Consider the following 23836-nt stretch of genomic DNA (forward strand, 5'->3'; position numbering starts at 1 on the left):
GTTGGTGAAACGTCCCTTGTGATCCACCAGTGCTTGCAGCACCATTTAAAAGTACCCCTTGCGGTTTATGTACTGGCTGCCCTGGTGCTCCTGTGCCAAGATAGGGATATGGGTTCCATCTATCGCCCCACCATAGTTAGGGAATCCCATTGCAGCAAAGCCATCCACTATGACCTGCACATGTCCCAGAGTCACTACCTTTCGTAGCAGCAGCTCAGTGATTGCTTTGGCTACTTGCATCACAGCAGCCCCCACAGTAGATTTGCCCACTCCAAATTGATTCCCGACTGACCGGTAGCTGTCTGGCGTTGCAAGCTTCCACAGGGCTATCGCCACTCACTTCTCAACTGTGAGGGCTGCTCTCATCTTGGTGTCTTTGCGCTTCAGGGCAGAGGAAAGCAAGTCACAAAGTTCCATGAAAGTGGCCCTACGCATATGAAAGTTTTGCAGCCACTGGGAATTGTCCCACACCTGCAACACTATGCGGTCCCACCAGTCTGTGCTTATTTCCCGGGCCCAGAATCAGCGTTCCACAGCATGAACCTGCCCCATTAACACCATGATCTCCAAAGCACCGGGGCCCATGGTTTGAGAGAATTCTGTGTCCATGTCCTCATGACTCCCATTGCTGCGCTGCTGCCTCCTCCTCGGCTGGTTTTGCAGGTTCTGGTTCAGCATAAACTGCACAATAATGTGCGAGGTGTTTACAATGTTCATGGCTGCTGCGTTGAGCTGAGCAGGCTCCATGCTTGCCGTGGTATGGCATCCGCACAGGTAACCCAGGAAAAAAGGCGCGAAACAGTTGTCTGCCGTTGCTTTCACAGAGGGAGGGAGAAAGGGGAAGAAGGCCTGATGACCCATACCCAGAACCACCTGCGACAATGTTTTTTGCCCCATCAGGCATTGGGATCTCAACACAGAATTCCAATGGGCAGGGGAGACTGTGGGAACTATGGTATAGCTACCCACAGTGCAACGCTCCAGAAGTCAACGCTAGCCTTGGTACTATGGACGCACAACACCGAATGAATGTGCTTAGTGTGGCCACATGCACTTGACTTTATATAATGTTTCCAAAAATTGATTTCTGTAAAATTGGAGTAATCCTATAGTGTAGACATACCTTATACTGAAAACTTGTAACGGATATAAAAATACAATAAAGTGTTATTCACTTTGACTCTGATTGGCACAAATAAGAGCTTTAAAAGATTATTTTGTGCATCACAATTTGGCCCCAGTTCCCCATCCTTTGGGATGGAAATAAATTGCACTGATCCATTCCATAGTGTAGCTGATGTCCTCTTCTGTGCCAGTTCCTCACACCTGCCTAACTATTCCCCTTCCACATGCAAGGGACAGAAATAACTCAGCCCCATGCTGTGACACTCAATGCTAGTAACTCTAGCAGAGAAGCAAGGTGGTTCATAGCATGGTTCACAAGTTGGCCCTTTGCTCCTACAGGAATCTTTGCATAATCACCCGAGTGATAATGAACATTAACAGAGATACAGCAATGGAAGCAATGGTACTGTTATTCCACAGTCCACTGACTTACTAACAGAGCATCTTGCAGTACAAAGAAGCAATCTTTGAGAGTCAAACTCATGTGGACTTTCATTTCCCCCCTCAGTTTGTGTTCTGCTGTTTTTCATTTTGTGTTTACAGAATCACAGTAAAGAACAGTAGCCTTCAGAAGTGATCTAGGCTGGACTGTAGCCAAATGGGCAAAGCACTTTTTGGGTAGGTTTCAGAGTAGCAGCCGTGTTAGTCTGTATCCGCAAAAAGAACAGGAGTACTTGTGGCACCTTAGAGACTAACAAATTTATTTCAGCATGAGCTTCCGTGGGCTACGAAGAAGTGAGTTGTAGCCCATGAAAGCTTATGCTGAAATAAATGTGTCAGTCTCTAAGGTGCCACAAGTACTCCTGTTCTTTTTTTGGGTAGGATTAGCCTTGTTAAAGACACTGCACACACAGCAGCCACACAGTCCCCCCCACAAACCCTTGATTTAGAGGGGAAAAAACCATGACATGGATGAATATGAGACAGTCCCCATAAAAAAGGTCTATGACCAGGGGCTGAGGAGTTCGATCTGTTAAGTCAAGTGCCATAAAACCCACTTTGGTTTCTCTGATGCCACTAGCTTCTCTCTCTGACATTTAGTTTTTGCATGCACAGAGCTTGAGGCAAACAAGCAATCCCTGGAAGGACCTGTGTGCCACCCAATTCCTACCTCACAACTGCTAATTAGAAAGGGGCTAATTATTTTTCACAGCTTTAATTCATTACCTTTGTTTTCTTCTCTCAGGCCCAACCTATGCCCCCCAGGTTGTTCTAAAACAGTGGTTCTCAAACTTTTGTACTGGTGACCACTTTCACATATCAAGCCTCTGAGTGTGACACCCCCCCCCCCTTATAAATTAAAAACACTTTTTAATTTATTTAACACCATTATAAATGCTAGAGGCAAAGCAGGGTTTGGGGTGGAGGCTGACAGCTCATGACCCCCCATATAATAACCTCATGACCCCCTGAAGGGCCCCAACCCCCAGTTTGAGAACCCCTGTTCTAAATGTTGATTAAGTTGATGCAATAGTGTCCCATTAAACTTAAAGGTTGGCAGATCTTTTCTTAATTTTTTTTCCTGATTGATGTAGGACAGCACCAGTTCTGATCCAACTGGCAACCTACTATCATAGCTATATTGTAGGAAGAGTTTATTGGTATTTATTGAGCATCAGTGTGCTTTTCATTGTTAAAGTGTGGAAGAATTTGTTAAAGAATAGCATTTTAAAGGTCAAGCCCACATTTTTAGCCAATAAGCTGTACAAAGCCACCAGTATGTTGAACCAGATGATTTCAATAGCTTTTTCTATTACAGCAAAGAGAAGCTTCTGTTTTGTTATATGCTAAATACACTCGTGAGTCTTTTGAGAGCAACAAAACAAATGCACGTAGACAAACACTGGTCTGATATTTTACTGATGGAGTTCCAGCAAATGGCTTTAGATTCTTTATCTGTTCTTCCACTACAGACACTCCACCAGCAATGCTGGGTAGATTTCTCAGGTTACCAATGGTATCTGTGAACAGGCATGGAGAATCAAGGGGACTTTCAAGGAACTCACTACTGCTCTGTGTGCATCTTTTCTTGCCTACACCGCTGATCTCATTTCTTCCTCCCTTCTTCCACTCAACAGCTTTTTGTTTCCTTCTCCCACTTTTTCATCATGTCTCTTTCCATGCTGCTCCTAATGCCCGGATTTCCCTGACATTCCTGTTGCATTAGCCAGCTACTCTTTCTTTGTTCAAATCTTTCATTCACGTTACATTTGATGTTACTGGAACTACCAGTGGTACATCGCTCTTACACAACATGTGGAGGAGAGTGAGAAATACCACTTTTACTTTACATCCCTTCAATAGCAACCATCTCTGTATTTTGTCAAATTCAGGGTGATATCCTGCAAATTTAGGTCCATTCCTGCCCAAGCCTTACTAACATAGCGGCCTCTCTCTATACTAGGGAAATTCATCAATCTACAGTCCTGCTCAGAACAAAGTTTAGATGACAAAGTGATAGAGAGAGAGACAAATGAGTGAGCTAATATCTTTTATTAGACCAGCTTTTGTTGGTGGAAGAGATAAGTTTTCAAGCTTCACAGAGCTCTTCTTCAGGTCTGGAAAAGGTAACCAGGTAAAGATATTACCTCACTCACCTTGTCTCTCTCATATCCTGGAACCAAGACAGGTACATCAACACTGCAAACTTCACTGGTAAAGACACAGCCTGTAATCCTGTCTATAATTTTGCTTCTACTGCTAATAGCTCTATTGGTGCTGCCCTCATGCAGAAATGCACCCAAATAGCCCAACGGTAGTCTTACATTAAGACTACTCATGTGAGTAAGATTTGCAGAATTGAATTCTTTGAGCTGATTCAAAGTCTACCAAAGCACTGAAAAGACTTATATTCATAAAGATGCAAATAGGTGCCTAGTGGGATATTAGAAGTGCCTAGGACCCAGATCCTCAAAGGTATTTAAGTGCCTAACTCCCACTGAAATCAAATGGAGTTAGGTGCCTAGATGCTTTTGAAAATCCCACTAGTCACCCATCGGCATCTTTAGGTGCCTTTTAAAATCTGGCCCAAAAGTTACTTGGGGCAGAAACCTTGTCTGTAGAGCTGGTCAACATTATTGTAAAAGTATTTGTGCTATTTTAAAAAACAGCTTATGGACCTGGTTGAAATTTTTTCATTAAAATGATTTGAAATTGTCCCCGCCTTTTTTTTTTTTTTTTTAAACCAGCTCTTCTTATATGTAAAGTGCCATGCACATCCCTGGTGCTATACAAATAAGCAGTCTCACCAGCCCCAAGCATTCAAAAATTATGAGCCAGCACCCCCTAAAAAACTCATGGGTCCTATTTTCAAGCTTTTCTCCACCACCACCCAGGATTAGAAACTTCCTTTAAAAAAAAATAAAAGTGAAAGCACAACAGTTTCTTGACTTTCGGAGCTGGGGCTTTAATAAAAACACCAAATATTGTGAGACTCATGATTAAAATGCGAGAATTGGCAACACTGAATAAATGTTGTTTTCTGCACCTTAAAAGGTTGTGATATTTTAGCTCTGAATTATCCTCAGGTTTTTGTGGCTACACTTCTACCACTCCAGTAGCGTGTGGCTCACTTGACATATGAACTGTTCTTTAGAGTTTCCATTTAATACAAATTCAAACTTAGCAGCACATAATTCTTGTTCAGATGTAACTAACGTAAAACATGCAAATAAGTGTCTATGACCTGTTCTTTGCTGTGGGAAAATCATACTCTGCATTTCTTTCCCACTGCCCTCCTCCTACCCCACTTTCCTACCCTTTATCCAACATTGTCTGTTGTGGTAAGACCTAAGTTGGGGGCGTATTACCCCACATCTGCCTACTGTGAGGTTCTTACACCTTCATCTAAACTAAAGCATCTGGTACTGGTTACTGCAAGAGACAGGATGCTAGACCATATGAACCTTGGGTCTGATCCACTATGGAAACTCCTATATGCCATTTCTGTTATGTTTTTTACTTCATGATTGCATTTGCTAGACACAGTCAGGGACTGTGCCTTTTATTTGCTTCTTGAGCTCTGCAGAAATACTGAATACTAATATATTCTGTTGGCTTTTTTATTCCGGAAGGTTAATATGAATGTCTTACCAGATATGTTGGACTTAATCTGTGTTTATGATTAGTTTCCGTTTGCCTCTGTGCATATGGCATGTCATTTTCAAAATTTAATAATCAAACTATTGAAAATACTGAGATAACGGTAATGGCCCTGCTTTTCAATCCATGTACTACTGCATGGACAAGACACGCATGAAGTTACCATGATTTCACATGAGAAACAGATAACTGCACATTGAAATTGGTAATTCTGATTATTTGTGCATGCTATTACTTGACCTCTATACACACACACGAATTAAGTGTGCAATTTGTGCATGCTTTTGCGCACTTTATTTGTGTGAGAATTTAGCTCTAAGGTGTATCATACTTTCCACATGGCAGCAGGACTGTGTTTGCAAATTCCATCATTTGAAAGGTAGAGACATCTGAAACTTCGAGAGTGGAGATTTGGTTGCTAAGGGATTGAAAAGTTGCAGTCACGCATTAACTCTGCAGCAAACCATTTCATGTGCTGCATTACTTCCACTGGCTACTGATTCATTTCAGGGAGTGACAAGGGAGAAAGCAGACTCATCCTATTTCTTCAGGCAATACCGAAACACGCTCAGCTTATTAAATCCACTCTTCTGAAAAAAGAAGAACTACCGGAATGAACACATGCAAGAGCAGCCTGTTCCCAGTGGCTTAATGCACACACACAGTCACTACCTCTGTGCATAATGCCTAGGAGGAGGAAGCATTTTTTTACAACAGAAATGCAAATGTGAGATCTGTGATGCCAAGGCAGGAATGATTAGCAATATGGTAGCAATGTACATGTGCCCTAAGTCTACACATGATGCATTCATCTTTTAAATTTATCTTTTAAATGTCTGAACTCAGACAAGGTTACTGCAATTAATTGGCAAGTTAATCACTACCAGACTATAATGTGCTGTTAGCACCTGTATCTCTGATCTGCACGGATGGCTTTGATATTATTTTTTCTTTTGACAAGTGGGTGATAGCGGATATCCTTTAAGCCTATATGTAATGAAGCCCTTCATAAATCCATCAACACTTGCGAAGGGAAACTACAATAAAGCTCACAGTGCCACAGGCTCTGTTATTGAAAGACCATTTAGCATTCTTATAATGAAGTTTCAGCATGCATGTGTTTTGGTTTGGGGAAACATAGGATTTCTACAAGGTTTTGTTTTGTTCCTCATACAAAGATATATTGAAACACAAGAAAAAAAATCCCTTGTATGCCTAATTTACAGAATAACAGGATTGACACCCTCTCACTCATCCAGAATGAGATCAAATTCAAAAGTATGACTAATAAAATAAAATAAATACAAAGAGTGCAGTATTTTGGGGAAAATGGGCCCATTTTGTGATTTTTCATAAAGGTTATTTTTTTGAGATTTAGCACGTGAGATTTTTGGATATGGAAAAATCTAGGGGCACAAGTAGGGAGGTAGAAAGTGGAGCTTAACAATTAGAATAAATTAATATTTATTACATTATTTGAAAATTTGCAAGGCTAACAATTTTTTCTACATAAAACGGTGAAAGTGTCACGTAAAAAGAACTGAAAACAGGTACATCTCTATCCTGATATAACGTGACCTGATATAACATGAATTCGGATATAATGCGGTAAAGCAGTGCTCCAGGGGGGCTGGCGTATCAAAGCAAGTTCGATATAATGTGGTTTCACCTATAACACCGTAAGATTTTTTGGCTCCCGAGGACAGCGTTATATCGGGGTAGAGGTGTATATGGAGATGTGGAAAGGGGAAAATTAGACTCCCATATTTGGACATCAGCCAGGGGAGGACAGCCTGCTTCCCATGCAGAGAGATTTAGGCTGGTCCTGATTCAGCAAAGCATTTAAACATGGGGTTAACTTTAAGGCCATGAACAGTCACATTGGCCTCGGTGAGCCTACTCACAAATTTTAAGTTTAGTACATGCACATGTGTTTTTCAGGATCTATGGACCATAGAGGTTCATTTTTTCTGAATTTGAGATGCTTGGGGCTGCAGGCCTAATTTGGGCTTGCAATGAATGTGACTATTCAAGCAAAACTGGCTTTTGTAAATGCAAATGGCTAGTCAAAATATTATCCAGGTGTTTTATGTATATGTAAATGCCCAGTCTGTACATTCAGTCATGTTAACTACACATGCAAATTAGGTGCACAAGCAGTAGCAGGGAAAGTGCACAACTTTTGTTTTAGCTTCAAGAGACTGAAATGTGGATACCAAAAATTAATAATCATCTTCACTCTTAAATATTCATCTCTGAATGAGTCACACCTCCATAAGGAAAATTGAACAGAAGATAATGGAAGACAGCAGGATTTGTGGCAACTTTCTAGCCAATCAGCAGTACCACTCTGGGAAGGAAAAGGCATGAGTGAAGCATACAGCATAAGTCTAGACATTATAAAAGCTGCTACAACATGACCAGCTAATACAATTGTAAAGGTGTTAAACTGTGTCTATACACGTATTATGGGGGAGTTAAGCTAACTCAATGAATTAACTTGATTGAAAAGAGCACGTTTTTTCATCATGTAGACAGGGTCACATGCACTTCCTATGGTGCGTGGAGACAATGGACTAGGAGATAGCTCTGTGACTGTTTCAGTGTTGAAGTACACCCCGCCGACCGACACCCTGAGAGCCCAGGGCTATGAGGTCCAGATCCATGCCCTGATCATGGGAGCCCTGGGCTCATGGGACCCCCATAACAAGCTGGTACTGACTGGAGTTGGTTGACGCTACGCCTGGCTCATGAGACAGCTCATGGTGTCCAACACCATCAGGTGGTCCAGAGACATCTATACGGAACATATCACGGGACACTGTCAATACCAGGTTGAGTAATCGAGACTGCCGATCGGAGAAATAACCCACTGTCTTCCCTGACAAACCAAGGGATGCACCCCACCCATGTACTTATTTGCTACACTGATACTGACTTGGACTCAATACATTCCATGGGTGGCGTACCCAAGGCCACTTATCAACTGATGCTTTAAAAACTCCCAAACTGCAATCTGGGTCTATGCTGGTTATGTGATATGTATGTATCTCGTGATCCTTGTAAGCAATACCTGTCATCCCTCATAACTCAAGCCTGACCCCAGATGTACAGTACCTTCCCTCTTAACTTGTGTATATTTAATTTTAAACATTAACTTTAATATAAATTTTAAATTTGCTCTGTTCAGTTTCCCCAGTGAGCCGTTCTGTGCTCCTACATGCCTTCTGCAGTGACCTTCCACTCACAGTGCATGACATGTGTTTCTATGCACATGACCCTCAGTGCTCAAGGTTTCAGAAATTACGTCCTTAAGACTTTTAGTAGGTTCTGTATAACTTTTCCAAAGTTTGACCATGCCAAAGAAAGAAGGGTTGAATGGCTGAACCATGTCTCTCATTAGATAGGATTTTTATTATTCTTCTGATCACACCTGCCTTTTAACCCATATGAGGAAACCACAGGAAACTACTCTACAAGACAGCTCTCAAAATAGTTTTAAAAATGGCTTTGCCAACTCTGCATTCACCACATATACTATTTAACCAGTTTTAATATTAGAATGGCCATACTGGGTCAAAACAATGGGTACTGTACTGGGTCCATCTAGCCCAGTATCCTTTCTTCGATAGTGGCCAATCCAGATGCTTCAAAGGGAATGAACAGGACAGGGCAATCATCAGGTGATCCATCCCTGCTGTCCAGGCCCAACATCTGGCACTTAGAGGCCTAGGGACACACAGAGCATGGGGTTGCATCCCTGGACATGTTGACTAATAGCCATTGATGGACCTATCCTCCATGAACCTAATTCTTTTTTGAATCCAGTTATCGTTATGGCTAGTGTGACCAGAAGGCAAGTGTGAAAAATCGGGACAGGGAGTGGGGAATAATAGGTGCCTATATAAGAAAAAGCCTCCCAAATCGGGACATTTGGTCACCCTAGTTATGGCCTTTACAACATTCCCTGGCAAAGAGTTCCACCGGTTGACTGTGTGTTGTGTGAAGAAGTACTTCCTTTTGTTTGTTTTAAACCTGCTGCCTATTAATTTCACTGGGTGACCCCTCATTTTTGTGTTTATGTGAAGGAGTAAATAACACTTCCTTATTTACTTTCTCCACACCATTCATGATTGTATAGACCTCTATCATATTCCCCCTTATGCATCTCCTTTCCAAGCTGAATGTTCCATTCTTTTTAACCTCTCTTCATATGGAAGCTGTTCCATACCCTTAATCATTTTTGTTGCCCTTTCCTGCACCTCTTCCATTTCTAATATATCTTTTTTGAGATGGGGTGACCAGAACTGCATGCAGTATTCCTGGTGTGGGTGTACCATGGATTTATATAGTGGCATTATGATATTTTCTGTCTTATTATCTATCCCTTTCCTAATGGTTTCTAACATTGTTAGTTTTTTTGACCGCTGCTGCACAGAGTGGATATTTTCAGAGAACTATCCACAATGACTCCAAGATCTCTTTCTTGAGTGGTAACAGATAATTTAGATCCCATCATTTTGTATGTATAGCTGGGATTATGTTTTCCAACGTGCATTACTTTGCATTTAGCAACACTGAATTTCATCTGCCATTTTGTTGCCCAGTCACCCAGTTTTGTGAGATTCCCTTTGTAACTCTTAGCAGTCTGCTTTGGACTTAACTATCTGGAGTAATTTTGTATCATCTGCAAACTTTGCCACCTCATTGTGGCAAAAGCTGTGTTGATTCTTTCCAACAACTCAGGTTCATCTGTATGTCTAATAATTCTGTTCTTAACAGGCTATTAGCAGAAAACATTATGAAGCAAGTGTTGAAGGGACTTAAAACAAAAAGATCCCTTCTTCAGTTTGTGAAGCCAGGTTCTAGAGAACTGGGAGTGTCTCCTCAAAGGCAAGAGGACATTGGTCTCTGAGAGTTTCCTGTCCACGCCTCGAGCTCTGAGTTGTGATCACTCTGACAGCACATTTTCAGCAAAGATGTTTTTTCATGCTGCCAACTATATGGCATTTGGAGAGGAAATGCTGGGAGTGATCCTAATAAAATGTCAGAATGGATTTATCTATGGCAATCCTGCATAGACTCCAACTTCCTCTGTTTACAAGGGACAATGTTTTCCATCACAATATTTACCATTTTTTACTGTCCTTCCATAGTGCTGCACTAGTTCAATGTATTTCACTGGAGTTCAAGGGGCATCTCTACTTTTCTCCTTAAGTTAAAATTCAACGTGCTGGCATGTAGGTTTATTATTTATTAAATGCTGACAGCGTGCCTTGCCCTGTATAGACATAACAGACATACTACCTGCCTTAAGTAGGCCCTTATCCTGTAACCCTCAGTGATTCCATGGGACAACTTGCATGAGTAAGGATTATACTGCAATGCCAGTAAGGGTTACAGGCTTGGACCCTAAATAGATAAAACATACAATCCAACCTCAAATATACCAGGTGACCATAAGATGGTTTTAACACAGATCATTATTTATAATAATACAAGTATAGTTATTGTCACAGCAATGCTCATAGCAGTGTGAGTTAAAAATGCATAGGTTTAATGGAAGAGAAGGATGCGTAGTGCACAGTAAAAGGGATATCCAGGTGTAAGGGGCAGAACGGACAAAGGCTGCAATTAAAGACAGGAAGGCAGTGTAATGCTAGCATTTCAGATTTAGCCTAATTAATGGGCTGTTCCAAACCACTGAGGGTATTATGAGTCATATCCCTTGTTCAGCCTCACTATTCACTCTAGAGGAAGGCTGGTGCCATTAGAAACTGGTGATGGATTCTTCCTAGCAGAACTAATGCAAACATATCTAAAATAAATCATATTTTCAAGTATGTGCTTTGGGTTTTTGAATTGTCTAGCCAGATCATTCTGTTTGCTGGTTTATTGGAGTGGCTTGAGAGAAATTGAATATGTCCACACGCCACCCTGTCGTCTCTCTCTCACACTGAAGTTAACTGCATCTCACGTGGCTAAAGTGCAATGTATCTAAAATATGCATTCTTTGAAAGCTACACACCAGTTGAGAATTCCCTGCCATTGGAAGAAATCAGAGCTGCCCATCATGGAGAATTTTAAAGCCTCTTTGTGCTTCTCTGGTGGTGCATAGGTACCTTACTGCAGGCTATGATCTGGCCTGAGGAATTCTTATCTTTTAGAGCTGATTTCATTCACAGACCATGTGGTATCTTGGGTCACCTAGGCTACCTCTCAGTCTTGACTATGACAATGCTTATTAATAACTTTCTGAAATGTATATAAGGTTCAATGGATTTCATAGTCCAATAGTTACACGTCGTGCCTGAAAACGCTGTCGTTTGCACATTTGAAGATTTAATTTAAAAATTCCTTGGACACTGAGATCAGATTAAAGCACTTCACAACATCCAGCATTGCAAGCCACTTTAGAATGCCCTAACACCAAAACATCTAACAGCAAATCTTACTGTGCTTACAGAGGTAAAAGTCCCACAAAAATTTGGCATTTATAACTTTAAACCTGCTAAACCAACTTTGTCCAAACTTAGCTCATTTCTTAGACCACAACAAGACAGACAAAGCAAAGTGTATTGATTTCTGAGTTATGTATGCACATTTCTGATCAATTGATGCATTACACACAGTTTCATTCACAAATAAAAGGAATTTTTTTGATGAAGCTATAAGCAACTGAAAAGGGGGGGATGACATGAAAATTCAATTAGAATTATATATTGTATGAACAATTTAATTCCAACTCTCTATAGTGCATCAGTTCCTAGGCTTTTGAAAGCCAAGTCTCACTTCAGGAAAATAAAAATATTTGCATCCAACTCAAATCACAGCATGTTAGCAGAACAGAATGAGGAAGACTTATGTTGCTCTGCACCACCCTAGCTGTCTGGTTTAGGAAAATTTGGGAAGTGCTATGATGGAAGTTGAAATTCAGCTTTAACCATGTGACTATGCAGATTTTAATACTGAATAGTAAGAGTATAATACTGAACAAGAAGATTATTCAGTTAATCAGAAAAATCACAATACACTATAATAAGATGCAGGGTAAATAACTTGTTCTATTGTGCTTATTGCACATTACGGGTTAAAATGGCAGGGTTTGTTCTGTTAGCTAGACTTGACTTCTCCCTCAACCTCCCCACCCCAAAATAGGCATCATGCTGTTAGATGTAATTGTATTCGTATTTAGTTTGCTTTATGGACACACTATTGCTGGTTTTATTGCGCAAACCTTTGGAGATTGGTTGGTTTTCCCTGAATAAAGAGTTGCTAAACAGCGTCCAGAATGGGGTACAACCATTGTCATTGAGAGGGCATTTCTAATGTGAAGGATTTTCCTGTGGAGTTGTGAAATGGAATACATGTAAGAAGCTAATCATAACAATGCAGAGCCTGACAGCAAGGGAGGCAATAAGAGAACTTGAATAGACAGGGCATTTAAATTTGAATTAAAATTAAAATTAAATTTGCCAGGGCATCCCCCCTCTGACTCCCAGCCACATTAGTTACTGAACAGCGGGATTCTCCCAGGGCAGATTCAATATCCTTCACCCAGGATTTGCAGCACAGAGACCTTCTCAAATATCAATGGCGTTTCCAAAAATGGAAGCAGAGCAGCAGTTTATACAGTTAATCTTAAGTGCTGAGAATGGAAAGTTTGAAAATAAGCGGGTGTCTGTGATCAACAGCTCTTTTCTGTGCTTCAGCATTTATATTTCCCCTCCTGCTGTGGGAGTGCAGCCAGAGAGAGACTTTTCTAGGTCAGTGATGAATGTGGGATGGTGTCAAACTTGCTTGAATCCAAATTTGCCCACCCACGTGGGGCAACACGTAGAGCATTCACCACAGTGAGCCAGGCTGCATGGGGAGGATAGGTATAATGCAGGCAGCTAGAAACCTTGTTTCAAATTTAAAAGCAATTCAGAAACATTCAGCACCATGGTGATAACATTTATGGGCCCCACAAGTGGAGTGATAACATTGAAGCTTTCAGGCCAAAAATGGCCTTCGCTTACATTTGGGGGCTCTCAAACTTTATAGTACAGATCATATCAGAATAGATTATCACATGACCACCTCTCCTCCCACTTCCAAATACATTACATCCAGGTGGGCAAACACAATGATGTTTCCTGGGAAACTATTAATAATGGATTTTAAACTAACTTCAGTGCAGCAAGTGTTTCGCCTTCTGGAAAATATAAATCTGGGCCTGTTTTTACTCTGTCATTTCATCTCACCCTCACCTGAAAGGCTTCGCTTCCCTTCCCTTCCCCTTTGCAAGCTGAATTACCTTACTAGCACCTCTCCCATCTGTAGCTCTAGTCTTAGGTGGTTCTGGTGAGCAAAGGCAATTCCTGGTGCCTCTTCTCCTATATAGTGGCAGGCCCAGGCTGGCTCCTCCCTCCTCATTTACAGCTGCTTTTAAAGGCCATCAGGCCTACTGAGCCCACTCCATACTATGATTATTTTCATAGAATAGCAACCTTTACAAAGCCTGGTGGAATTAAACTGGAGTTGTGGGTATTTATTAACCCTGCACCTCTGAAAAGCAGGCCCTAGGTATGTTTCCAGCTGTGTTGAGTAGAACTAATTGACGCTTTCTGAACAAAAAGCTTTTTATTTTTTAAAATGGCCTTTTTTCAAAACCAAAAATGTTAGTTACAAAAAACTAACTGACTTCTTGAAAATGTTTGTATTTTTATGATTTATGGAAGCTTTTAGTGAAACTATCAAAGTGGTTACTAACATTTAAAATTTCAATACAAACACTTTTAAAAGAAACCCTTAAACAAGGGGGCTAGTTCAAACCCTGAGAAACAGAGAAAAATGTGAATCTTCTGCAATTTTTTTTCTCCTTTTTCAACTATTGAATATGTGTAAGTGCTTCATGGACCATAGTCTGCCCACCTTTGAGTTTGGTGATGTACTCTTTTTATGGAAACCATGTTAGTTTGTACATGGGATGTGATTTTTTTCCAGAGCCATTTAGGTGCCTAAATATAGATATAAACTTAGGGGGATTTAAGGTAGTTAGGCAAGTTAGGAACTCTTGATTGTGGGTATGGCTATACTACCTGCCGGATAGCACTCGATCCAGCGGAGGTCATTTTATCGCGTCTAGTCTAGATACGTTAAATCAACCCCCGAGTGCTCCAGTGCCGCAAGCGGAGTCGACGGGGGAGCAGCAGCAGTCAACTCACTGGGGTGAAGACACCATGGTAAGTCAATCTTAGTACATCGACTTCAGCTATGTTATTCACCTCTAGCTGAAGTTGCGTAACTTAGATTGACCACCCCCCCTCCCCCAGTGTAGACCAGAGCTGAGTGGTAGGGCCAAACTTGTACTGGCTTCTAGAGAATGACTCAATCCTTGGCTTGACTCCTACTAGTAAATCTGCTGTTTCCACATTAGTAACAGCTGGGACAAATCCACTATGTAGCCGCAGTGGAGAGGTGAGCAATTACAAGAAGTACAGAATGGTGCTTTGGGCAATAAGAGAGTCTAATCAACAGAGACAGTGCACTTATTGGCCCCAGTCCCTCTCCACGTACACTAACATAACTCTGTTGGCATCAGTGAAATTCCTCCCAAGCTGCATGAGCATATAAATAATAAAAAGGAAATGTTACCTCTTCAATAAGTTCCACTACATTGAGTTTGAAAATTGCTCAGAGCACATATTTTTCTGCACTGTAGATTGCAGTTGATTTCTGGTCCCACCTGTTCTGCAAACTTAGCCAACCTGGCACCCTGTTACAACATTGCTCTCCCCTCTTAGAACTTAATTTGCTCTTGCAACATACCTGGGACCTGATTGTAGTCATGATAAAAGGTCAGATGTGTCTGCTGCAGTAGCCCCACTGCAGAGTATAGTTAAGGTCCCATCTATGCACAAATTGGAACTATATTGTAACTGAGCCATGGGACAGTATTGTAAGTGGGTCACTGACACTTTAGTATAGATGAGACCCTTGCAACAATTGTAGCCAGAAGCAACACAGTTCTATTCCACCTGTAGACTACAATACAACCTTCTCTTCTGAAATGTTACATGAATCACTTGCTGTAGCTAAGTTCACTCCACTCCAGCAAGACCATTTTTTTTCAAATAAGAGAAAGCAGTCTCTTCTCAGTTCTTTTAAATAAGTGATCTGCTTTCCCTTGCTTGTTTTGACATCTCTCCTTGCTGATGTCTGTTTTCATTTGATTGTAACCTCGCTGGGGCAGGGACTTCTGGTGCCATATAAACTAATTGTGGAATGCACACACTTTAGCTGCACAGAACTATTCCTTTGAATGTAGGATGCCACTTTCATACTATCCATGGAAGTGTGCATGGATGTACAGTGTAGCAAGTTAAGTCCTAATTTAGGGTAGCTCTTTGATAATTAAGACCAGGTCCTTGCCTCTGCCACCTGACTATTGCTTCCTTTCTTCCAGCAGCTGCTGATCTAAGCAGCTTTTAAGCATGGAGAACAGCTTGATTTGACCCAAATGTCACTGACATTTTACAAGCAGGGGTACCAAGCTACTCATTGTCACAACAGGAACAGCCTTGGGCTTGGACTCCAGCTCATTCTAAACCTAAAAGGTGTGTTGTATTACATGAAATATGAATGAGATGCCCTGGCAATAAACTGATAGACACAGAATACCTGAATCAAGTTTACCCACTCAAAAATATTGAAAGGTTTATAACTGGGCCATTACAAGAGCAGCCTCCAGTAAAGCTAGCTGGAGGACAATTGCAATTTTGCAGCAACTTTCAAAATTGGTTTTCATGCCATATTGGAAAACTAAACACGTCAAACATTTTTGTAAAAACTAAGAGGTGGTGAAATGTCCACTGATGGATCGAAACCTGAGCGTGTTCTTGTCCCGGGGGTCAGGGCTCTGACCTAGGCTGTAGCAGAGGTAGGCACAAGGCCCTGTCCTTCCTGATTCAGAGCAGTTTTGCATCCCAGATCACTTTGAATCAGGGAGAGTAAGAACTAGAAGTAGGTTTCCGCATGGCAGGCCAGTGCGTTAACCAACACATTATGCTGTGTCTCTCCCCCTCCAACTCCTTTCCAACAAAATCTTTGCTGGGACAGATACATCTCTGCAAATTGTTTCAGTGTTGGGGAAAAACAGCACATTTCATTTCATTGAAAATGTTTTGACCATGCTAGCCACCTGCATGCTGGGGGTGGGGGGGAGAAATGTATGTGCATCCTCTTCTCCTCCACAACAGTGCTTGGTAGACTGCTGTCAGTTGTTGATGAAGACATTGCTATATGGAGATATACCTATCTCACAGAACTGGAAGGGACCTTGAAAGGTCATGGAGTTGAGTCCAGTCCCCTGCCTTCACAGCAGGACTAAGTACCATCCCTGACAGATTTTTGCCCTAGGTCCCTAAATGGTCATCTCAAGGATTGAACTCATAACCCTGGGTTTAGCAGGCCAATGCTCAAACCACTGAGCCATCCCTCCCCCGGTGCTCAAACTGTGTTAACTGTCTTCAAAAACTCAAGCATAGTTTGGGACACCTATTTTGACTGTGTCATAAGAGTTGCACCCCCGGAGACAGTGGAGAAGGAGGGGAGGGAATACCCACTCACTCATGTTTGCCCCAGCCACCTGCCTAGTTTGCCTATAACAAAAGCAGCTCCTAATGCTATGCTATGCCCCCTCCCCCCACATGTCCTACATGGAATGACCTGGAAGAGAAAACAATCAACACTGATAAGGTTTCCAGGTGACACAAATTGGTGAGTGGTAAATAATAAAAGGCAGGGGTCACTACTTTGAAGTGATCTAGTTTGCTTGGTAAACTGGATGCATGTAAACAGTGCACATTTTGATATGGGTAAAATGTAAATGCACACATCTGGGAACAAAATATAGGCTGTAATTACCGGATGGGCAACTCTATCCTGGAAAGTAATGACTCTGAAAAAGATTTGGGGGTTGTGGTGGATCATCAGATGAACATGAGCTCTCAATCTGATACTGTAGCCAAAAGAATTAATGCAATCCTAGGATGCACAAACAAGGGAATCTTGACTAGGAGTAGACAGGTTATTTTACCTCTGCATTTGGCACTGGTGCAACTGTCACTGGAATACTGTGTCCAGATCTTTTGCCCACAATTCAAAGATGTTGATAAACTGGAGAGATTCAGAGAAGATCCATGAGAATTAAAGGATCAAAAAAAGTGCAGGGCTGGCCAAACTTACTAACCTTTCCATGCTGCATACAACAATCTTCAGAAGTTTGTAAACCAGGGTGCACCTGCTCAGGGGCTTCAGCCCTACTGCTGCTGAAGCCACCAGCTCCAGTAGGTGTGCCCCATGACCCTCCTCCCCCTTGGGCAGAAGCCCCTACCCTACCACCTTGCTGCAAGGCAGAGGTCCTGTGCTCTCTCCCCGCCCCAAAGTTGGGGCGGGGGAAAGAAGGGAGAGGAAAGGGTGGAGGGATATGCAAGCCACACTAACTGTAAAAGAGCCACATGTGGCGAACAAGCCACAGTTTGGCCACCCCTCCCTTATAGTGATACTCAAGGTGTTGGAGCTATTTAGATTAAAGAGAAGGTTAAGTACCTATATGTGGAAAAAATATTTAATGGGCTCATCTCTCTAGCCGAGAAAGAGCCGGATCCAAAGCTAGATAAATGCAGAGTAGATATAAGACATATTTAGTGGTGAGAATTAACCATTGGAACAATTTATTAACTGTCACAGTGGATTCTCCATCACTGACAACTTTAAAATAAAGAGTGGATGTTTTTCTAAAACATGCTCTAGGACTTATCTTGGGGGAGTACTAGAGCCTGTGTTATGTGTGTCAGACTAGATGACCACAGTGGTCCTTTCTGGCCTTAGAATCTATAAACTAAGTATTGACAAAGAAGGGTACCAGTTGGTGAAGAGAAGGAATGAAGTTACTTTCTCTACTAATATAGAATAAGTGGAAGAGAGACAGTGTGCATTACAATGCAGAGGTGAAGAAATTAGCATAACACTATTCATAAAAGTGCCTAAACAGTGATGTTAAATTTACACTAATGTTTAATCTGTGTTTAAAAAAAGGTTTCCTGTAAAAGGAGACACTTGAAACTTTAAAGTATCAGAGGGGTAGCTGTGTTAGTCTGGATCTGTAAAAAGTGACAGAGTGTGCTATGGCACCTTATAGACTAGTAGACGTATTGGTGCATAAGCTTTCATGGGTGAATACCCATGCGTCTGACAAAGTGGGTGCTCACCCACGAAAGCTTATGCTCCAATACATTTGTTAGTCTATAAGGTGCCTCAGGACACTGTCGCTTTAAAATTTGGAATTTAGAAAGGAGGAGGAGGAGGAGGAGTTCCTTCTCTAGAACTGAGCACAAGAGATACCTTTGGTGAAGGAGCACAGCAGCCAATGTCTATGGAGCAAGTTCCTCAAGCTATGTCATGGTCCTCTTGCATCATCCAGATGGTGCAAGAGGGACCATAAATCTGCCAGCAGATGCCCAGCACTGTTCCTGTCTCAAACAGGACGTGCCTGTGGCAATAGTATACCAGATCCAGGCCTTACTCTTTGCTGTCTGTTGTAGGGGGCATAGATTCCAAGGCTAGAGGGGACAACTGTGATCTAGTCTGACCTCCTGCATAATACACACCCTAGAACTTCCCAAAATAATTTGTTTGAGCTGGTTGGCATGTCAGGGCAGGTGGACTATGTGGTCAAGAACCACTTAATTTTCTGTTAGTATAGGGTCCATTAAAGACAAATCATCAGTGACAACAAGCTCCTGGTGACTGGAGCAGCTCTACCCATTTTGCTGGTTAGGATAGAAAATGGGCACATGAACACATCCCATAAACATTCACTCAATTAGTGGTGCACAAAAAAGGGCCCACCAGACCTGAACAACAAGCATCTCTAGCCGTTACAAAGGGCAACTTAGTCACACACCTTAGCTTCTGGGCAGCCACGTTCTGACCCTCAGAAATTGGGAGCCAGAATTAACCAGTCCACTTACTGAGCCAGAGGTCTGCTTGGCAGACCAAGATCTGGCCGCACAGCTCCAAAACACACAGACACCCACTCACCCCACCCCTGGGATATTCCCTCCCTGGCACAGACACCCATAAAACTGTGGATAGTTGTGTCAGTGATGGTGACCTAGCACTCTTTTCCTTTTATAGCACAATCACAATATACCTGTTGCTAAGAGTTCAAATCAATATTCATGGCATGTTTCCCCTATTAACTAAACTAAACTCCAACATGTAGCACACACTAATACAAAAAAAAGACTCAGTGGAGGCAAAGGTATTACTAGGCCTACTGGAATTTCAATTCAAAGGGGACAGGAGTACTTTACCAGAAAAATGTAAGCATGACGTGCGAAAAAGCCATCCCAAATTTATTCTCAAAACATCAACAGAAATGCATCAGATACTCAAAACTACAGAATTCTTAAGTCATACATTCACAATGCAGAAACTTGACACTTGGGATGCCTTTGGCATGTTCGACGTAACAATATCCATTTTACAGTGTAAACAGGTACTGTTGTGTTCTTACTTACAAGTCCAGCAGGAAAGGCACAACATGGCAAAAATAGATCATAAACAAGAATCAGGTACAACAACATTACACAAACTTTTGGTAATCTGCATTTTTGGGGGGCCTTCCGCAATTGAGACTGGACTCAAAGATTTCCTGCAGTCAGAAATCAGACTTCTTTCCATCATTCAGTCCTTTAATACCAAATGCTTAATTGGGTTCCAATCTAGCTTTAGATTTTGTTACATATACAGATCCAGCAAATGTAAGAAGAGAGTGAAAAATAAGTCCATGAAGTCTTCAGGTGCTTCCACTAATACATCAGGTTTTGGTTTCATATAGTGCATGGAAGCATCTGCTTGAATCTCAGTTCATTACAGTGGTCATTTATAGAAAAATAGACACTACATCTACAAAGAAAAAAAATGAGGTAGATAACTTAGAATCCAGAGGGCTATCCCAATAACCTTCATACAATACACATGGATCACCATGGTTTTGTGGTGTAATGCAAGTGCACAAATCACCAAAGAAACTTAATGACCAAAGTGGGAATGCCATCCAAAAAGCCCACAAGACATTAAACTTAGGTGTGAGTACTTTTGTATTTAAATACAGGTTTACACAAACTGATCTCCTAAATAACCCAAATTAAAACATAAAAATAAAATAAAATAGTAAAAAAACAAAAAAGTTCCTCTTGCTAAGGAAACCAGTTCCAATGCCTAGATGCAACAGTCATCTGAGATTCCTTGCAGAGCTTTCAGACCTGACCTTCTCTTTCTAGGGGGAAGGGGAAGAGTATATACATACCTGCCCATGCTTCTTCAGGGCTCTTGGTACAAACAACATTTTAGGAGAAACTGCACATCTTTGGAAGGAGTAGTTTTGGCACTGTTCTTAAGGGACTGTCCAAGTAGTAGTATTAAATAAGCAGCAGTCAACAATACAGGAGTATTCAATGATTAGGAGCAATGATCAAAAGGGGGGGAAAAAGCCAGTAAAATCTTTTTACAGCTTCTGAGGCAAATTAAAAAAAATAAAAAAAAATCCTGTAACCATATAGTAAAAGGTACATTCAAAACAAAAAACCACACAGACTATTTCTAAAAGGGTGGCAGACATTCTAGAATATTTACCCGCATAATAATTTTCTCATGTCATCCGTAAATACAAGTTTTTCCATGAACAGTAGGTTGTTTCTACTGTGTTCAAAACCCCCAAAGATTTCAGTTTAAACAGAGGCAAATGTTATAACCTTTGGAATTTCAAGTTGTGAAACTTCTGTAAGGCTGTACACATTAAAGTCACACTTAACAAGGAATACTTTGCAAGACCCGCATCTTTCCAAATAAGGAGGATTTTTTTTTATTATTATTATTTCTACTTTTGCAAAGCAACATCATGATTGTACTGTGGGCAACTCTTACAAAGACAACCATAAAATCATTTGCATGTCAATAGGAAAATAGGAGGTTGAGATGGAATCTCTTAAAAATATATGTTTGTATATATATTTGCTCTTTCTGCATTTCACCTTCACAAAGAGTTTTTCTAACTAACAGCAATTTTGTTCTCCTCCATGAAGTGAGGGAATTGGTGTTTCGGCACATTGTCTGCAGCAGCACCACCAGCTTTCTCCATATCTGAGCTAATTCCAGACTGGGACTCATCTATCTTGGAGACTGTTGCAGTATTTATTGCAGAACCACCCCCAATGGTGACTGGAAGAGAAGGTATGCCACCACTCTGGATCACTGAAATCTCATTACTCTTCATTGCCAAGCCATTGCTGAGTACCGCTGCATACTGGTTCCACACTGTGGGATCAATGTTCACTGAAGGAGGCACTATATCCTTTGGAAACATTTCAGATACCTTCTTTGGATCATTCCCCAACAGAGCCATGGGATTATCAATGGATAATCTTCTTCCACGCCTGGCAGAGTTATTCCACATGTGAGTTCCAACATGGACCTTGCAGAAGAGGGGGTAGGAGAAGTTAGAAGATGAGAGCTACCATAATTCTGAGCTCCTGTTCTAGTCTATCCAAGTTCTTATACCTCACCAGCACTATGGTATCTGAGCCTCAAGATAAAGTAAAGCCAAACATTCAGAGGAACGTTTATGTAGTTTTGTACTCAAACTACAGCAAAATCTTTGTTTAGATCTGTGTTACTGTAGAATGGCTTATATGCCCTACATGTTCTTGTTTACTTTCACCTGAAGTAGAACAAAAAAAGAGGGAAAGCAAGAACAGAAGTAGTCAGTTACTTAGTGCATGGGAAAAGTTTATTTTTTCCTCTACACAATTAAAGATACATTGGTTCTTAAGAATAGGCTACAGGGAATATTGCCAAGTGGTGCTGAATTAAGGCAAGGCAGGGACTTTAGAAATGGTTTTACAAAAAGTCTAGCACAAATAGAATTTTGGCAGCTAATACACTCCCGTGTGGTTGGAAAAAACACAAATAGCATATTACTGCACAAAACACCGAACCTCCCGGAAGACCACCCACCTACAAACAAGCAGCTATCCGCACCCCAGTCTTCATTTTATTTTCCAAGTTTGAGCATCTCTTTTCTCTCTCTCTCCTCTTCCACTCTCACCCCTCCTTATAGAGTATTTCTGCAAAGACTGTTAGACAGGAAGAGTCTTGAAACTCTACAGTGTCAAACCATAGTGTGAGTGGGGAAGCTAAGTGTTCCTTAAAAGACAAATGGATTAATCTGATAAACAGGAGCAGAATAGGCAATTTTTTGTGCTTAACTGAAATCCCTGAACATTGTTTGTTGCAAAACTTTGCTCCAGTGACAGCCACTTCAACAGGGGACGCTCAGTGTGCTCCAAGCAATAGTGGAGCCTATAACATGTTCCAGTAAGGTGAACAATGATCATTGCTTAAAAATGTTGGGTTTGAAAGAATCAGATCAAATACAGTTTTGGTGTTTTAAACAGGGGTTTTTCCCCTGCATGCTGAGGTATCATCTAGATATGGGCTTCAGCTACTAAATTCAGATCCCAAACCCACACCATGGTTCAGGAGCATTTGGAGGTTGCTAAACAAAGCAGTTAAACAAACAAACAAAACAAAAAACTAACTTCTAACTGCAGGGGAAGAACTGTAACTTTTAAGTGGATTTAGGTTGATCTCAAGGCCTACTAGAGAGTTGAATGTATGATCCTTGCATATTGAGAGACTATAGCAAACTCGGTCTTAAATGACCACCCAGAGGGCCAGGAGAAATTATTACTGGTCATCTTTAAAGTCTGGATGATTATATTAGAAGGAATAGAAGTATTTTAGAGGGGTTGTTTAAGAGACTTTCCTAGTGAAGGTGATTCCAAAGCAGGCATCAGTATACCTCAGCCCCTTTAAGAATTGCTTACCTTCAGGTTTCCTTTTGTGGTAAAGGCTCTCCCACAGATAGTACATGCAAATGGCTTTTCACCAGTATGGGTCCGTTCATGGATCTGAAGAGCACTTGCAGAGGAGAAGTTCTTCCCACACGTAGTGCAGATGTGCTGTTTAGCTGGACGGCAAAGCTTAGGCCGTGGCACCAGGAGAGGGGGAACACCAGGTGATAAAGTTGGTGGGCCAATAAAATGGCTAGCGCTAATAGGACGCTCACTAGACATCTCCACTTTTATGAGGGCCGGTGGTGCCCTGACAAAAGCAGCATGAATGCTGCTGCGACCTGAAGAGAAAGAACACACACATTAGGCTACCACCACTACACGTTTCAGCTCTGTTTAAACTTTGGAAGCAAGATATTGGGTCCAGATTTTTGAAAGTGCATAAACCCAACACCCAGTGAACATGCAAGCTGTAATTTGCAGGCACATAGACAACCCATTAGCACCTATCTGTTTGAGACAAGAGGGAGTTGGGGTTCTTCAAATATGTTCCTTTGCATTCAGGATTTAACAAACTTTCTCCCTGAGCCAAAAAGCTCAGACACGGCATTCGCTATACTAGCTTTACACTTCATATACTAGTGCTGAACAGTCTGTTCCATGGTTTATCAGCATTGAAGTGTCTGGTTTAGAGCGCTAATTAA

General features: G+C 41.4%; 2 protein-coding genes across 9 annotated transcripts in view; both read right to left on the bottom strand.

The window, feature by feature from the left end:
- The window catches only part of ATP9A (ATPase phospholipid transporting 9A (putative)), a 111310-nt gene extending 97698 nt beyond the window's left edge, over positions 1-13612 (bottom strand). Inside the window, exon 1 of the mRNA XM_039498448.1 lies at positions 13526-13612. Within this exon, the coding sequence (XP_039354382.1) occupies positions 13526-13545 (20 nt within the window). The 5' untranslated portion in view covers positions 13546-13612. The remainder of the gene's footprint in view (positions 1-13525) is intronic.
- Positions 13613-19581: 5969 nt separating this feature from the next.
- The window catches only part of SALL4 (spalt like transcription factor 4), a 124480-nt gene continuing 120225 nt past the window's right edge, over positions 19582-23836 (bottom strand). For 6 of the 8 annotated variants that reach the window (XM_039498202.1, XM_039498201.1, XM_039498200.1 and 3 more), the window contains exons 3-4: positions 23166-23473; positions 19582-21751 (exon numbers count right to left, since the gene is read on the bottom strand). In XM_039498202.1, coding sequence (XP_039354136.1) covers positions 21329-21751; positions 23166-23473 — 731 coding nt within the window. In that variant the 3' untranslated portion in view covers positions 19582-21328. Of the gene's footprint in view, positions 21752-22293; positions 22413-23165; positions 23474-23836 lie in introns of all 8 variants that reach the window. The other 2 variants (XM_039498206.1, XM_039498207.1) reach the window with 2 other exon arrangements.

The sequence above is a fragment of the Mauremys reevesii genome, linkage group 13 (assembly GCF_016161935.1).
Source record: "Mauremys reevesii isolate NIE-2019 linkage group 13, ASM1616193v1, whole genome shotgun sequence".
Taxonomy (NCBI): domain Eukaryota; kingdom Metazoa; phylum Chordata; order Testudines; family Geoemydidae; genus Mauremys; species Mauremys reevesii.